This window comes from Rhinatrema bivittatum, chromosome 1, assembly GCF_901001135.1.
Source record: "Rhinatrema bivittatum chromosome 1, aRhiBiv1.1, whole genome shotgun sequence".
NCBI lineage: Eukaryota > Metazoa > Chordata > Amphibia > Gymnophiona > Rhinatrematidae > Rhinatrema > Rhinatrema bivittatum.
This window is the reverse complement of record NC_042615.1, coordinates 512,665,238-512,682,779: the sequence shown is the minus strand read 5'-3', so window position 1 is coordinate 512,682,779 and position 17,542 is coordinate 512,665,238. Positions and strand designations below refer to the sequence as shown.

The following is a 17,542-nucleotide window of genomic DNA, read 5'->3' as shown; positions in this document are numbered from 1 at the left end:
AACGGATCAGTCTCTCCAAGCTAGTAGAGCTTTGAGCTCTACTGAACATGTGCAGGACTTCCCATGTCAGCGTTGCCTCAGAGTCTCCTCAGTCTGTTTTTCATCTGCACTTCAAGGACGGATAATCTGTCCCTCTCACAAACTACTCCCCTTAGTCATTTTTCCTTCCTCTCTGTCTCCAGTGACCCACAACAGCAGTTTTCAGTTCTACTCTTGCGATTACAAAAGAAAGAAAAGGGGATAAAGGAACTTCTAGAATCTTCCTTACAGCTTCTAAGAAGGCTATAAGTAGCTTCAATCCTGCTCCTATGGCCAAATTATGTCCATAACAGATATCCATGACCTTTGTTATCTATGCTTTGTCCAGAACATGACCAAATGAACTGCCAGGCATGTGGTCAAATGTCCCAAGTTCCCAGCAGTCCAGATCAGGTAAGATAGCCAGCTTGTGAGTTGAAATGAAAAGCAAATCTGCTTCCAGGAGTCACTATTCCTCATCTTCATTGAGGAGCAACAAAAGCAGATCTTCTGGTACCACTTCATCACACTGAGATGATCCAGACTGGACAGTCCAGGGTGCATCAATGCCAATTCAGCATAAGTCTGTGGAGTCAGTCAGAGTGCCTACTAAGGCCAATCACTGGGACTCCTCAAAGCACTTGGTACAGTCAGCTGCAGTACTGTCTAAGAAGCAAAAATAATTGATACAGCATTGAGGGAAAACAGCTCCACAAAGTAATACATCAGAGCTGTTAAAACCATATGCATCGAGTATTTCCAAGGAGACTGCATTGAGCTGCTCAACGAGTGATGCATTGGAGCGGTCCACACATGGTGCAGCAGAATGATTGACATAAAGTGCATTGGAGTGATTGACAGATAATGCATCGGTGCAGTCAACACACAATGCACCAATGCAGTCGACACACAGTACATCAATGCACAAAGTGCACAAGCATTGGAGTGCTCCGGGCACATATACTGAAGACTGCATCAGAGAAATTGAAGCAAGATGTATCAAAGTCCTGCAAACCAGGTGCATAGAGGTCATTGAAGCAAGTAGCACCAAAGCAATCCTTGACGCACATTCCAGCGAAGCAATCGACACATAGGAAGTCCACTTTGATTGCAAGCATCGATGCAAACTCACAAGGTGACAATACCTGGCATTTCTGATGGCAGACCAAACCTCTCCCCATTGTCCCCTCCTTCTACTATATCTAAGAGGCCCAGAAAGGAACACCATTATTTTCCTATACTACCAGTTAACCCTGGAGAAAGATATGCACAGAAAATCTTAAAAGCTGCACTGCCTACTCAGCTGTATGCAACTTATGGTAATTCTTTAACAGAACCCAGGCTGCAGCTTCCACCTCCTATCACCAGGGCTTTACCAGTCTCCCAGTCACTTACTCAGGGTCTGTGACTACAGGTTCCAAATCCTATATGCTTGATTCTTCCATTGCTTTCCAGTCCTCTGCCATCAACAGAATAAGAACCGATCCTCGTCTCAGAAGAAGATGCCCCAGCTGCAGAAAAGTCTCAACAAACAATGGAACAAATAACTTGACATAATCCAAGGTATTTTTGCCTCCTTAGTATCACAGCCAGAATAGCCAATGGCGGCGGTAGCCCCTGTGACATAGTAAGGGCAAAGGGCCGTCGGCGCCATTTTGACTACTGGCAGCTGACAGTCCTTTGCCCTTACTATGTCACAGGGGCTACCGCCGCCATTGGTCGACCCCAGTGACATAGTGAGGGCAAAGGGCCGTCGGCACCATTTTGACTACTGGCAGCCAACAGCCCAAGTCCAGGAGACCGCTCCCGGACCGCTCCTGGACCCCCGCTGGACCACCAGGGACTTTTGGCAGGTCTTGGGGGAGGGGGGGGGTTGTAGTAAATTAATTTTGGAGGTCTTGGGGGGCATCAGGAAGGTGGGGGATTTTGTTAGATTTTTACTTTTTTATTAAAGATTTGTCTGTGAGCCAGATGCAGCCATCAAAAGAGCCACATCTGGCTCGCGAGCCATAGGTTCCTGACCCCTGGCTTAGGGGTAGTCGCGTTGTAACCAGCTTCCAGGTATCAAAGAAGCGCCTCAGACTCTGTCCCTTTTAGCCTCTCCTTTCCTCTCCACGGAGAGATTTCTCCAGCCGAAGTCCTCCATTTAGGTGCCGCACTGCCTCGAATTTATCCAGCATTCCGGCTCCCCTTAATGACGTCACCAAAGGGGCATGGCTTAGGGGTAGTCACGTTGTTACCAGCTTCCAGATGTCAAAAAAGTACCTCAGACTCTGTCCCTTTTAGCCTCTCCTCTCCTCTCCATGGAGAAGTTTCTCCAGCCAAAGTCCTCTGGTTTAGGTGCCGCACTGCCTCGAATTTATCCGGCATTCCGGCTCCCCTTAATGACGTCACCAAAGGGGCGTGGCTTAGGGGTAGTTGCGTTGTTACCAGCTTCCAGGTGTCAAAGAAGCACTTCAGACTCTGTGCCTTTTAGCCTCTCCTCTCCTCTCCATGGAGAGGTTTCTCCAGCCGAAGTCCTCCCATCAGATAGAGATTTAATATTTCAATTGTATTTTCGGAAGCAGCAGTCTCAATTTTATGGAAACCAAATCAGAATATTTCCAGACATTACCAAGGAATGTCTGGAAATTGCAGGAATGCAGGAATTGAGAAAACTTTTCCTACAAATGAAAAATAAAGTAATTTAAGAAGAGCAAAGTTCTACTTGAGATTTCCCTGCAGAAGTATAGTAGTGTATCAAAATGATAATATATTTTTTCAGAACCTGAGCAGTTAAGGCAGTATTTAGATTCACACTCCTAAGAAACCTCAAGAAGGTTTTGGCTATTTGTGATAGGTGCATAATTTAGCTAAGCAGCCTCTATTAATATTGAAAAATTTACTGCATAATCTGCTTGAATGTACTTGCCTCTTTACCATACCTATTATATTTTTATTTTTATTTATTTAAGGTTTTTTTATACCGGCATTCATGAACTTGTTCACATCATGTCGGTTTACAGAAAACAGGGGTGCGAATAATACAACCAAAAACAAAATAACGTGATGAAGAGAGGCAGTTACAATTAACAAGGGCTAATGAACTGGGATTGTAAGAAATAGAGAGAGATAGAGAAGGTTAATTATATACAGGTGTACAATATAAATATGGTGTCTCAAATATACAGCATCTTAGCAGAGAATTTATTAATGGTGCATGTTAGGTGGAGTTCGGGAAGGCTTGTCTGAAAAGCCATGTCTTGAGTCTTTTCCTAAAGGTTAGGAGGCATGGTTCGTTTCTGAGATCTGGAGGGATGGAGTTCCATAACGGTGGGCCTGCTGTGGAAAGGGCTCGGTCTCTTAAGGTACAGTGATTGGTGGTTTTCGTGGGTGGAACAACGAGGCATCCTCTGTAGGCTTCCCTGGTCGGTCTTGTGGATTTGTGTAAACGGGGAGGAATTTGTAGGTCGATTATGGTATGTAGGTGAATGATTTTGTATATCAAGGTGATGGATTTATAAATGACTCTGAAATGAATTGGTAACCAGTGGAGGTCTTGTAGCACTGGGGAGATATGGTCTCTTTTCCTAGTGTTTGTCAGTAGACGGGCTGCTGCGTTTTGGACCATTTGGAGCGGTTTTGTGTATGAGGAGGGGAGGCCAAGTAAAGTGGAGCTGCAGTAGTCCAGTTTGGAGAAAATGAGGGCTTGGAGGATGGTTCTGAAGTCTTTGGCATGGAATAGTGGTCTTATCCTTTTTAACACTTGCAGTTTATAGAAGCAGTCTTTGGTGGTTTTATTGATGTGGGCTTTGAAGTTCAGTTTATTGTCGATTAGCACACCAAGATCTCTCACATGAGTGGTTTGTAGGTTGGTTGGCAGAGAGGCTGTGAGATTGTTATCCGGAGTTATGAGTAATACTTCAGTTTTGGCGGAGTTTAGTATCAGATTTAGGCTGTTGAGAAGGCTTTTGATTTCTTGGTGACAGGATTCCCAGTAATCAAGGGTTTTTGAGTATGATTCTTTGATGGGGATCAGGATCTGGATGTCGTCTGCATAGAGAAAGTGTATTAAATTGAGGTTGTTAAGGAGTCGGCAGAGTGGTAGGAGGTAAATATTAAAGAGTGTAGGGGATAAAGAGGAACCTTGTGGGACTCGATGGTTGAGTCGTGGCGTGATGATTCTTTATTTTGGATTTTTACCTTGTAGCCTCTGTTAGTTAGAAACGATTTGAACCAGGAGAGCGCTAAACCAGAGATTCCTATCGCAGCTAGCTGGTTGATGAGGATGGCGTGATTTACGGTATCGAAAGCTGCTGAAAGGTCCAGAAGGATCAATAGAAAGGATTGACCTTTGTCTGTGCCTAAAATGAGGAGGTCTGTTAGGGAAGTAAGTAAGGATTCTGTGCCCCGTTTTTTGCGGAATCCATGTTGGGAGGCGGATAGAATATTGTTGTCTTCGATGAAGTCCGATAGTTGGGAGTTCACAAGCCTTTCCATAATCTTAGCTATGATAGGAAGATTAGCTATTGGACGGTAGTTGTTGGGGTCTTTTAGGTCCAGGTTGGGTTTTTTTAAAAGTGGTTTGAGTGAGGCTTGTTTGAGGTCTTCTGGGAAGGAACCTTGGGAAAGCGAGCAGTTGATGATGTCCGCTAATGTTTTGGAGATGGTGTCTGGTATTGAGAGGAGAAGTTTTGAGGGAATATGGTCCGCTGGGTGTGAAGATGGTTTCATTCTTCTAAGGATGGTTTGGATTTCGGATGAGGAAGTAGGATCAAACATTTCTAGATGAATGTTTTTAATGTGAGGCATTAGAGCTGGAGTTAGGGGGGTGATATTGGAGGGAAGTTGAGTAAGAAGATTTGTGATTTTGTTTTTAAAGAAGATAGCGAGTTCATCTGCTTTAGCTTGAGCTTGATTACTAGGGCATTCTGGTGAGGGTACTTGGGTGAGGGAGGAAACATAGGAGAATAGAGCTTTCGCGTCAAAGACTAAGTTGTGGATTTTGGAGGCAAAAAAGTCTCTTTTTGATTTGGAGGTGCAGGCCTTGTATTGTTGTAGCGTGAGTTTGTATGCTGAGAGAGTGCTAGCAGTAGGAGTTTTCCGCCAATTAGATTCCTTTTGTCTTAAATTGTGTTTTAACCTTCTAAGGTCGTCGGTGAACCATGGCTGTTTTTTGGAGGCGTCTGGGTGGGATTTTTTTGTTGTTAGCGGGCAGAGCTTGTTGGCTATAGCTTCTGTGATGGTATTCCAGGATCGTAAGGCAGTATTGGGATCGGTGAGAACTATAGCGGGAAGGTGTTTGTTCATTTGATTGGTGAGGTCGTCGGGGTGGCAAGATTTCCTGTAATTAAAGGAGGGCGTAGGTGAATGAGGGGCAATAGATTTTTCCATTGCGAATGAGGTAGAAATCAGGAAGTGATCTGACCAGGGTACCTTCATATTTTTTGGTGTGGAAGACGATTTTATGCCTTTGTTGATAAAGATCAGGTCCAACGTATGTCCTGCTTTATGTGTCGGGTTTTTGACTATTTGGGTAAAGCCCATCGCTGAGAATGCTAGTAGGAGAGTTTGACAGCTAGTTGAGAGAGCTGGGTTATCCATGTGTAGATTGAAATCTCCTAGTATTATTGCTGGGGCGTCCAGGTTTAGGAAGGTTGTGGTTATTTCAATGATGGGTGAGACGTCAGCTTCTAAGAGTCCTGGGGGGGCATAGATGAGAAGGATTTGAAGTTGGTGTGATGTGAAGAATCCAATTTCAAGTTTAGTATCGGAGTGGATCGGATGTTGTGAGAATTTGAGGTCTTTTTTAGTTGCAAGTAGGATTCCTCCTCCCCTCTTTTTCAGTCTAGGCAGGGAGAAGATGTCGTAGGTTAGCGTTGGTAGTTGGTTTAATATTGCAGTATCTGAGGGTTTCAGCCATGTTTCAGTTATTGCGCAAATATCTGGTTTATCGTCAGTGAGGTAGTCGTTGAGGATTGGTGATTTTTTGGTTATAGATTGCGCATTGAATAGCGATAGGGTGAATAGGGAGAGGCCTAGTAGTTGGGTTATCGGAGCTATTAGGATTGGTGTGAGTGTTTTAAGGTTGCGAAGGTTTGCTTGTCTGGATGGATTTCTTTTCTGTGAGAAATAGTGAGGTATGATTGGGATTGCAAATGTTGGATGCATTTTAGAGGCTAGGTCCATTTTAATTGTGGGTGTTGTTATAGAGGATGCTGTGTTTGTTAGAGTGGAGTTGTTGGGTGGATGCTGGAGTCCTGGGGGTTGTTGGAGTGTGTAGTCGTTTGTGAGGTTTGATTGTTTTTGTCTAGCGTTGTTGGTCCAGTGAGGACTAACAACGCTATATACAGATAATATACAGATAATATTGTTATACCTTATAGGCCACTATATTTAGGCTGTTGATATTGGATAAATATCCTTTCTGTGATTTGCTGTAAACATTGATTCAATGTTATATATTTGAAATCTATAAAAATAAAATAAACAAATAAAAAAAAAAGAAGGGAAGTTTTTCAGAGCACAATACTTACAGCAAGAATCATTCAATATCAATTCTACATGGTGCAATATATCTATGAGTATATACAAAATCTAAAACCATATATTCACTTGGAAACAGGAGAACAAATCACCCCCGTTTTACTCTGCGATTTGGAAAAAGCTATATGCTATTTACTATGATCATTTTATGAGCCCTTTGATACAACATCACACATGTCTGCTGCATCCATTGGAGTGTATCGTATGGCATGGTTCAGGGCTAGTAACATTAGAGAGGATGACCATGAAATATTAGCTATGTCCCATGTCTCGGCAAGAGCCTCTTTGGGAAAAAGCTGCAGGAAACAGTTTCCCAGATAAAGGAACAAAATGTGACGATTCAGTCATTATCAGCATCTGCAGAACCTCACATTTCTGGAAGAAGACCTCACTTATCTTACAAATGTCCTTACTACTCAAGGAAATCTTATAGATCATACCATCAATATCGCCTGTTGCCTTTGCAGACCAGCTGTCAACAGGCCCAACTAGCATAAACCAGAGGACGTCTAAGGGAATAATGCCAACAAAAGCTGCAACAACAGCAGCTGGTAAAACCGACTCAAAGTTTTTGATCAATCAGAAACAATAGTCAAGTGGAGGGGCAGAATCCAGCTATTTCCAACAGTCTGGATCAAATATCCAGAGATCATTTTGTCTTAAAGATAGTACCAGAGTTACAATCTCAACCCCTCGAGTCAGCTGATAACCGTGCACACACTGCTGTACTGTTGATTGATCCCACTCACATACCACTTCTGCAGCATGAGATAAAACAACTTATGCTACAGAATACGATTCAAGAAGTACCTTCTTCCCTTCACAACCAGGGTTTTTCTCCCAATACTTCTTAATTCCAAAAAAGATTGGTGGACTATGGCCCATCCTAGATCTTTGAAATCTCAATCAGTGTCTCTGTCGAGAAAAATTCAAGATGACTTCATTGGGCATGATGCTACCATTTATTCAGCTCAACAGTTAGATGTCCTCACTGGACCTCAAAGATGTTTATGTGCACATTCCAATATACCCTTCTTGCTGGCAATTCTTGTGTTTCAAAGTGGGCACTCGCCACTACCATTACAAATTTCTTCTGTTTGGAATCTTGGCTGCTTCCCCCCCCCAGAATCTTCACGAAAGTCCTTGCAGCGGTAGTGGCTCACCTACACCGTCAAGAGATTTGAATATTCTCTTATCTCAATGACTTGTTACTAGTAGTCCTATCAAAAGATACCCTCCAAGCCCATGTACAGAAAACAATAACCCTCCTTCAATCCCTAGGATTTCTCATCAACTTCAAAAAATCAATTCTAGAGCCCACCCTACAAATCTAATTCACTGCAACTCTAATAGATATCATGCTGGCAAGAGCATTTCTTCCTCCAGACAGAGTAACAACACTCTGCACAATTACAGTTACACTACTGAAGACAAAGCCTACAACAGCATACCTCATTTTACTGTTTAGGACATCTAGCATCAGCTATTCATGCAGTCCCATTAACACACTTGCACATATATCGCCTTCAGTGGAGATTGAGAACTCAGTGGAACTAACTCCTTCAACCACTTCATACCAAAATAATCCTTACTCCAGAAATGAAACAAGAGATACATTGGTGTTACAACCAGTGGTGATACAGGACAGTGCACCACTTCATCCAGTGTTACTAGTATACTAGTAACAGATGCCTCCACCATGGATTGGGGAGCCCACACTGGCCACAAGACACAAGGTGTCTGGTCAGCTCAAGATTGACAATTTCAGATCAACTTATTAAAACTCAGAGTAATACGCAATACCCTAACAGCATTCAAGCACATCCTCCAAAGAAAACACATAATGATACAGATGGACAATCAAGTAGCAATGTTTTATATAAGCAAACAAGGAGAAACCGGATCATAGATCTTGTGTCAAGAAGTGCTGCACATATAGCACTGGACAATACAAAACAGTGCTGCACTGCAAGCCACTTACCCGGAATAGTGAACACTGTGGCGGACAAACTCAGCAGGATATTCCACCCACAGAAATGGTCCCTAACACAGTCCATAGCCGATCGCCTCTTCAAACTGTGGGGCATCTATGGATCGACCTCTTTGCTACAGAACAAAACCGAAAACTAAATCAATTCTGTTCCATTCGACCCAGCACTCTACGCAAGGCTCCAGATGTTTTCCTAATTCCCTGGAATACAGGCTTCGTGTATGCTTTTCCTTCTTATACCACTCATAGTGAGGACTATACTGAAATTCAAGCGAGACCGATCCAAAATGATCCTAATCACTCCAGCATGGCCCAGACAACTGTGGTATGCCATCTAGTACAATTCTCCATCAGACCTTCCATTCAGCTGGTAGACAACCCTGCCTTGCTAATCGAAGAAGATGGCTCACTTTTACACCCAACTCTTCCAACCCTCAGTCTGTCGGCTTGGATGTTGAGCACTCGGTCCTAGCACAAAGTCTCTTTTAGACCCAATACAGAATGTGCTCGTCTCGGCTAGGAAGCCATCAAGAAAAGCAGTTGTTCTTTTAAATGGAAATGCTACTCAGAATGGGATTCTTCACACAACCTAATCCCATTCAATTGCGAACCATGACATCTCCTGTTTTATCTGCACTATTTTTCCTAATCTGGACTTGCAATTGCAGCTGTGCACATACATTTTAGTGCTATTGCAGCTTCCCATTCTCCAGAGAAGTAGCACCTATTTTCATGCATCCCCCTAATCTCAAGATTCATGAAAGGTCTACTGTATCTGCATTCTCTAGTTCAGAAACTGCCGGTGTCTTGGGGCATCAACATAGTTCTCACTTCTCTGATGAAAGCTCCATTTAAACCATTAGAAACTGCATCTCTAAAGTACTTAACTTGGAAGGTTTTTTTCTCATAGCAGTCACTTCTACTCGAAGAGTTAGCGAACTGCAAGCTCTAGTTCACTATCCACCATACATTCAATTCTATGATAAGGTAGTACTTGGAACACATCCAAAAGTTTTAACAAAAGAGGTTTCTGCTTTTCACCTAAACCTAGCAATAGTTCTCCCGATTTTCTTTCCAAAGTCTTATGTACATGAAGGTGAAAAGATGTTACACATGTTGGACTGCAAAAGGACTTACTACGCTATAGGCAATGCCACAGAAAAGCATCACAATAGTTTGTCTCATATGATCCTGATTAGGCGCAGCTGTGGCCAAATGACCACTATCCAGTTGGATTACCAGTTGCATTCAGCACAGCAACTGGACTTGAGGACTTGATCTTGCTGATCCAGTGAGAGCTCACCAGGTATGAGCAACAGCTTCCTTCATTGCTTGCCTCAGGGAAGTTCCCATAGAGGACATATGTAAAGCATATGTAAAGTCATTGGTGCATGCATTCATTCCCACTACTGTCTATGTCTAGAGAGATGCTTTGGCTTCTGCGAACAGTGCAGTAGAACAGGCAGTCTTGCACCATGTGATACCTAAATAGTCTGCTATCCATAATGGAATCCGGGTTACTTAACTATAAACACTACACTGCAACCCTCAGCTTGGGACTCCCCACAGATCATGGCTAATTCAGCCCTGCTTATTGAGGGAAAAAAGTAGGTTTGCTTACTGTAAATTGTGTTTTCCATGGATAGCAGGATGAATTAGCCATGAGATGCCTGCCCTCCCACCTGAACAGCAGACTAACTTTATGCTAGCTTTGCAGCAAACTGAAGAGGCTCTGAGGCAATGCCTGTGTAGGAACTCCTGCATAGGCTTAGTAGAGCTCAAAGCTCTACTAGCTTGGAGAGATGAGTCAGTTCAGTGCCCGCTGATGATGTTACCTACAGATCATAGCTAATTCATCCTGCTACCTACTTTTCTTTGGGACTAAGGAGGTGGAATAGAAGTAAAGATAAAATAAGTATGAGGGAGGCTTGCACTATGTTTTATCTGTTCTGTGTTGGGGCAGTGTGTGTGCGTGTGAGGGAAACTTGAGTTGCTGCTGCACATGCTACTTGTTTTGTGATGGGGCAGTACATATAAAGGAAGTTTGCACTACTCCTGTCAGTGCTGTACATATTCTGTGTTGGGTCAGTGTGTAAATATGGGGGAAGCGTTCACTACTGCCGTTCATTCTGTATCTGTTCCGTGATAGATGGTAATTACCTCAGCCAATCTGAAACCCCTGGATTGGTGCAGTGATGGCATTTGTTGTTGTGATTCCCTTACACTGGCAGGCCCCTGTACTTTCAGTATCATTCTGTTATTGACTCCATTACTCATCCCTTATCTCTCTCTTTTTTAGCTCACCACTCCCAGATTTCCTGTGGTTGTCAAAATGGGACATGCCCACTCTGGCATGGGCAAGGTGAGTGTGATTCTTCGCTCTTGTGCTCACTGACATGCACACACCCCTTCCCATGTGCCAGAGGCTCTCCCTCCCCTCTGGTATTCCCTCATGCTTTGCTGCAGAGTCTGTGTTTCCCCTCCCCAGTGAACTGCAGCTTCCTTTTCCAGTGGTTAATTAAAGATTCCTGGGGGGTGCTCCTTCCCGCTAGGCTGGTTTCTGTAGTCTCACTGCTGGAAGGTCATATGCTGCTCGGTAGTCACTAGCAAAAGCAGAAGGCAGAGCAGAGGTAGTATAATTACAGGTATGATGAAGAACCAGGGATTATACAATATGAGTCAGCCTTTCGGGAGTCATCAGTGGTATGGGATGGCAAAACAGACTCAGCTGGACAACTTCCCAGAGAAGAGTGCTGCTCGGTTTCTGCACCCTGCTTTATCTCTTGCTGTAAAGAACTGGAAGTAACGCAGCATAACTGCGTCACAGGTCTGCCAGCTGCAGTTTTTCTTCCTACTATGCCATTCTTCCTTCTTTCTGTAGCCTTCTCTTCCTTTCATCGTGGTTTCTGCTCAGCACTGTGCAACCCTCACTTCCCTCCTTGCTCACCACTGATGAATCTTGCTGGGTTGTGAAAGTGTTCTACCTCTAGAAAGCAGCAGTGCTAGCAACAGCACGTTTGGGGAGGATAATTTCGGTTAGCAGTTAAAAATCATTTAATTTGTTTCCTTTCTTTTTGTACTAAGGAGCCCTTGTTGGTATTGAAAGCTGCTCCCACTGGTATAAATCTGGGTAGATGAGAGGTATTAACTGTGCTCGACCTTGTGGCCGAGGTCCAGTCTCTGTACTTTTCCCCAGTCACATGACGGGGGCAAGGTCAGGTCGACGCCATTTTGGAAGGTTCGGGGGGGGGGGGGGCAGTGCAGGAGACGAGAGGGCCTACAGCCTTATTTTTTAATTTTCTGGGTTCCAGGGAAGCAGGAGATGGGGGTTGTTGCAGGAGCCACAACTTTTACTTGTGGGGGGGGGGGGGGGGGAAGGGGGTTTGCTGGAGCTGCAACATTTACTTGTTGGGGGTGGGGGTGGGGAGTAGGGGGCAGGGTTCATCACAGCGTGGATGTATTGATTTTTTAAAAAATATTTTGAGGAGAGTCAGGGCCACCTCAACTGGCGGCCCCGGGTTGAGATGTGGGTCGGCCTTGAACCCCGCTCAGCCTCCCCATTTGCCGCATTTTTTTTTTTTAATTTTTAGCCAGCTCTTTAAATATGAGGCAGGAGCCTCAGGACCTGAGTTAGCATCCTGGACCTCCCGCTTCATATTTATCACTTTTCAAAAAGGTGTAAATATTTTATCGCGACTGACCACCTTCTGTGTTGGCCACGATAAAATATTTGCTTAGGATTGCCTATGCATAACCTTCTTTGTATGCATTTGCATTATTCATGCATGCAAATTGCACGCAAAGAAGGTCATTGTAATATGGGAGAGAACCTGGGCAGGGGGATGCAAAATATTGTGGATATCGCGTGATATATGCGATATAATGCATATTAGAGGCCTACCATGGCTTGATGCCTTTTCCTGTTAGAGAACTGTTTCTGAGCCTGTTAGGACAGCTCACAGGGACTGTCATGAGCAAGAGAGATCATGTATGTGATGCATGAGTAGATATGATGAGCTTTACTCATGTCCAGGAGGTCATAACTTACAAATACAAACTTCACACTCCCTTCTCCCATTAAGCTTCTCGTTCTAAGGTTCTCTTGTTTTTAACTGTGTGCTCTCTTCCTTCTTTCTCATCCTCACACCCCTCTTTTGTTTTTACCCTTTCTCTTTCTCTCCTTCTCTCCTAATTTTCCTCCCTCATTCTCACTTTTTCTCTCTTTCTCTGACTCCTTCTCCCTCTCTCCTTCCTGCTCCCTCCTCTCTCTTTCTCTTGGATTCTGGTCCTTTATCTCACTCTATCTCTATGTCTTTCCCTCCCTTCTTTTTACACTTCCACTCTTTCCTCCCTTCTTATTTTCTTTCTCTCTCTAACTCCTGTGGGAGGGCAGGTGAAAGTGGAAAACCAGTATGACTTCCAGGATATCGCCAGCGTGGTAGCACTCACCAAGACTTACGCCACCTCTGAGCCGTTCATCGATGCTAAGTATGACATCCGCATCCAGAAGATCGGCAACAACTACAAGGCCTATATGTAAGTACCTGACATTTGGTGCCTTGCTCTATTCAGCAGCTGCAGACACTGCTAGGTGGATGTGAGATCTAGTACTGAGAGCTGTGTGCAGTAGGTATCAGGAAGTCTTGGGTTCATATCCTGGCTCTGGCACTGACACTTTTTCTCCGTACGATTCAGCTTTAATCAATGGCTTTTTCACCAACTCTGGATGTGACCTCAGACAAATCATTTTGATGGCAATTTTCAATAGCCCACATAGTTGCAAAGTTTATCAGGTGTTTCATTAATTATATCCATTTCATATTTTTTATAAATTGTATCTTTCTGTCTAATTTCCTAGTGGGCAGGATGAGATGAGTTACTGGAATTTTGCTGGACAGATTAAGGTTTTGACTATACTGGAGGGAGGGGGATTAGGGTTCATCTTCTCTGTTTTTCCAAACTCACTCTTTGTTCCTCTGATCTCATGCTCACCCAGCAATTCAGTTTTATCTCCTCTGCAATCGTCCCCTCCATCTGTTACATCTCAATCACTTGCAACTGCACCTATCCCATCTTTCTTCAAACATGCTGGTAATTGTGTCATTCCTAAAAATCCCTCACTGGTTTCTACCTACCCTGCTAACTGTTGTTTCCATCTTTCTCCTCCTTTTTTCATCCAAACTACTTGAACGTGCTGTTCACCTTGGTTTTCTTGACTTTCATCTAAATCCATTCTGAATCCACTCCAGCCTGGCTTTTGCTCTCTGTGTTCTACAGAAATTGCTCTTGCCAAAGTCTCCAGTGACTTCTTCTTGGTCAAGATCAAGGGCTTTTACTCGATCCTCATCCTCATCAACCTATCCGCTGCTTTTGACAGCATTGGTCACCATGTATTCCTTGACACTGTACTCTGCTCTATCCTGTTTTTTTTTCTTACCTTTCCCATCATACTTTTACTGTATCCTTTAATGGTTCTTCCTCCACAGCTATTTTGCTATCGGTCAGTGTGACTCAAGGCTCTATCTTGGGCCCTCTTCTCTTTTTTCTCTATACTTCTTCTCTTGGTGTTATGATCTCCTATCATGGCTTTCAGTACCACTTTTATACTGATGATTCCCAGATCTACCTCTCTTCACCAGAAATTTCATCAAGAATCTAGTCTCAAATCTCAGTCTGCTTGTCTCACATTGCTTCCTGGGTGTCCTGCCACCATCTCAAACTTAACATGGCCAAGACAGAACTTTTTATCTTTCCCACCAACCCACTTCCTCTCTTCCTTTTTCTGTCTCTGTGGGTGTTATCTTCATTCTTACAGTTCCCTTAGTCTGTAATCTCTGGGTCACCTTTGATGCCTCTCTTTCCTTCTCTAAACATATCCAAAACACTGGTAAGGCATAATGTTACTTCCACCGTAACATTGCTAAACTCCATCCTTTCTTTTTTGAGCATGCTACCAAAAAACTCATCCACTCTTTTATCATCTCCCGCTTAGACTATTACAACTTGCTCTTCATGGGCCTCCTACTGAAGCATCTTTCTCTACTACAGTCTATTCAAAATTCAACTGCATTCTTATTGTTATAATTAGTGAGGTTTGGGTGGACCCTTGGACACTATGGCAGCCAACCACGCCCCCGGAAGTCCCGGGAGGGGCCACAGGTCAGGCTCAGCTTAGGACACACAAACACAGAGATTGATCTTTTATTAGACAATGTGATGAAGCCACCAGAGGTGGCAGTAGTGAGCAGTAGAAGTAGCCCGTCTGGGCTAGTATCCCTCAGGCGCTGGAACAGCGACTCCTCCGGTAGCAGTGCTGTAGTGGAAAGAACTGAGAATAATGAGTATAGTGGAATATGCACAAAGCCCCAGTATGGAGAACCCCAGGATAGGGAAAGCAGGCCCTCGAGGAGCAAGTACCTGATCCCTGAGAGCAGAGAGGCTTGAAGATAATGTACTTACACAGTGGTTCCACGTAGGAGACGGCACTAGGGCTGGAACAAAGGCAGGCCCTCGAGGAGCGAGTATCTGGTTCTAGGGAACAGCTCTGAGGTGAAGATGGTAGTACTCACTGATGTTGAAGATGGCGAATCCTTCCAGGCAGAAGAGAAGGTAGGAGCAGGCAGCGAGTCAGGGAACATGGGCCCTCGAGGAGCGAGTACCGGTTTCCTGATAGCAACCTGAAAAGCAAGTGAGGCCCCTGAGGAACAGGTACCCTGTTAGCGTTGAGTCCAATGGAAAATTGGAGGCAGAGTAGCTGGGTATGGAGAGCGGATCCCATCCATAAGAATCCCCCTTGCTAACTCAAAGGCTAGCAAACATCGTAGGCTTTAAATATCCAGGCAGCGTGACGTCATCACAGGGGGACGCCCCTGAGGTTCGCGCCAAGTAGGAAATAAGAGTGAGGGCCGCTGGTGCGTACGCCCTAAGGTACCAGCGGAGCATGGCGGGTGGCAGCGCCCAAGCCGGTCCGGGGACGCCGGAGAGGATGGCAGGCAGAACCAGCGGCAGCCAGGCGTCCATCCATAGCGAGAGGAGGTGCAAAGAAAGAAAGGTAGGCGGAGTGAAGCCGTTGGAAGGGACGGTTGCAACAGTACCCCCCTTCAAAGGGCAATCTCCTCTGCGGGTACCAGGTTTTGGTTTCCAAGGATGAGAGAGATGAAACTGATGGAGCATCTGTTTGTCAAGGGTATTAGCCAGAGTCTCCCAAGAATTTTCTTGGGGCCAAAACCTTCCCAAGAGAGAAGGTATTCCCAGGTTTTGCCTCGTTTGCGGACATCAAGAATGGCTTCGACCTTGTATTCTAGGTCATCTTCTGCATTGATAGGAGATGGTTCCTGAGATTTAGAAGAGAATTCACTAATGATGAGTGGTTTCAGAAGTGAAACATGAAAAGTGTTATGGATGTTCAATCCAGGTGGTAACTTCAGACTGTAGGTAACATTGCCAAGACGTTGGAGGACTGGAAATGGTCCAACGTAGCAAGGAGCAAATCGAGAGGAGGGTAACTTCAGTCTAAGGTGCTTAGTGGATAGCCAGACTTTGTCACCAGGTTGAAAGACAGGTGCTTTGGAATGATGAGCGTCATAAAACCTTTTGGCTCGATGACTCGCTTTGAGTAGCATTGCTTTCGTCTGAGTCCATAATTGATGGATTTCTTACGCAGTGGATTGAGTTGCTGGGGATGTCACTGAGAGCTTCAGTGGAAGTGGCTGTGATGGGCAACGTCCAGATACCACTTTAAATGGTGTTGATCCAGTTGATGTTGCTGGATGAGAATTAATGGCGAATTCAGCCCATGGTAACAGTTCGGCCCAGTTATTCTGACGGCAACTCACATAAGCCCGAATGAACTGTTTCAGGGTCCTATTCATCCGTTCTGTTTGGCCATTAGATTGAGGATGATAGGCAGATGTATAATCTAGAGAGATGTTGATGAGTTTGCACAGGGCCTTCCAGAATCTTGCCGTGAACTGTGATCCTCGATCCGAGACTATGTGCTTCGGTAGGCCCTGGAGGCAAAAGATATGGACTATGAAGAGCTTCGCAAGTTCCGAGGCTGAGGGTAAGCCAGGTAGTGCCACGAAGTGGGCCATCTTGCTGAAGCGGTCGACTGTGACCCAGATGGTATTCATACCTCCAGAAAGAGGTAGATCAACTATAAAATCAGTAGCGATATGCGTCCAGGGCTGTTCTGGAGCTGGAAGCGGTTGCAGCAATCCCCACGGTTGGCCAGAAGTAGGTTTGTGTTTGGCACAGTTGGCACTAGATGCCACATAGGAGAGTGTATCTTCCTTGATAGTTGGCCACCAATAATACTTCTGTAGCTTCAGCAGGGTACGGCATTGACCAGGATGGCCAGCCAGCTTGGAATTGTGCGCCCAATAGAGCACTTTCTTTCTGAGATGCTTTGGCATGATGGTCTTACCAGCGGGCACAGAATGAGTAGCCGCTAAGATGACTTTCTTCGGGTCGATTATGTGCTGCAGCTCTTCCGGAATATCCTCCGAGAGAAAGGAGTGTGATAGGGCATCAGCTCTGGTATTCTTGTCTCCGGGGCGATATTTGAGCACAAAGTCAAAGTGGTTGAAAAATAAGGACCATCTAGCTTGTCTATGGTTAAGACGTTGCGCATGGTGGAGATACTCTAGATTCTTATGGTCCGTAAACACAGTAATTTGATGTTGAGCGCCTTCGAGCCAAGGCCACCATTCCTCGAATGCCAACTTAATAGCCAGGAGCTCTTTGTCACCGATCCCATAATTCTTCTCTGCTGGAGAGAAACATCGTGAGAAGAAAGAGCAGGGACGTAAGGACTTGGAGTCTCCAGTCTGGCTCAGAACAGCCCCCACACCGAATTCAGAGGCGTCGACCTCTACGATGATTGGCTTGTTGGGGTCCGGATGACGTAGGCATGGTTCCGTGGAAAAGGCAGTCTTTAAATCTTCGAACGCGGAAATGGCATCCGCAGACCATTTAGAAGCATTGGCCCCTTTCCGGGTCATAGCAGTC

General features: G+C 44.7%; 1 protein-coding gene across 1 annotated transcript in view; it reads left to right on the top strand.

The window, feature by feature from the left end:
• SYN1 (synapsin I) overlaps positions 1–17,542 on the top strand; it is a 339,257-nt gene that overhangs the window by 243,161 nt on the left and 78,554 nt on the right. Inside the window, exons 6-7 of the mRNA XM_029611803.1 lie at positions 10,833–10,895; positions 12,927–13,069. Coding sequence (XP_029467663.1) covers positions 10,833–10,895; positions 12,927–13,069 — 206 coding nt within the window. The remainder of the gene's footprint in view (positions 1–10,832; positions 10,896–12,926; positions 13,070–17,542) is intronic.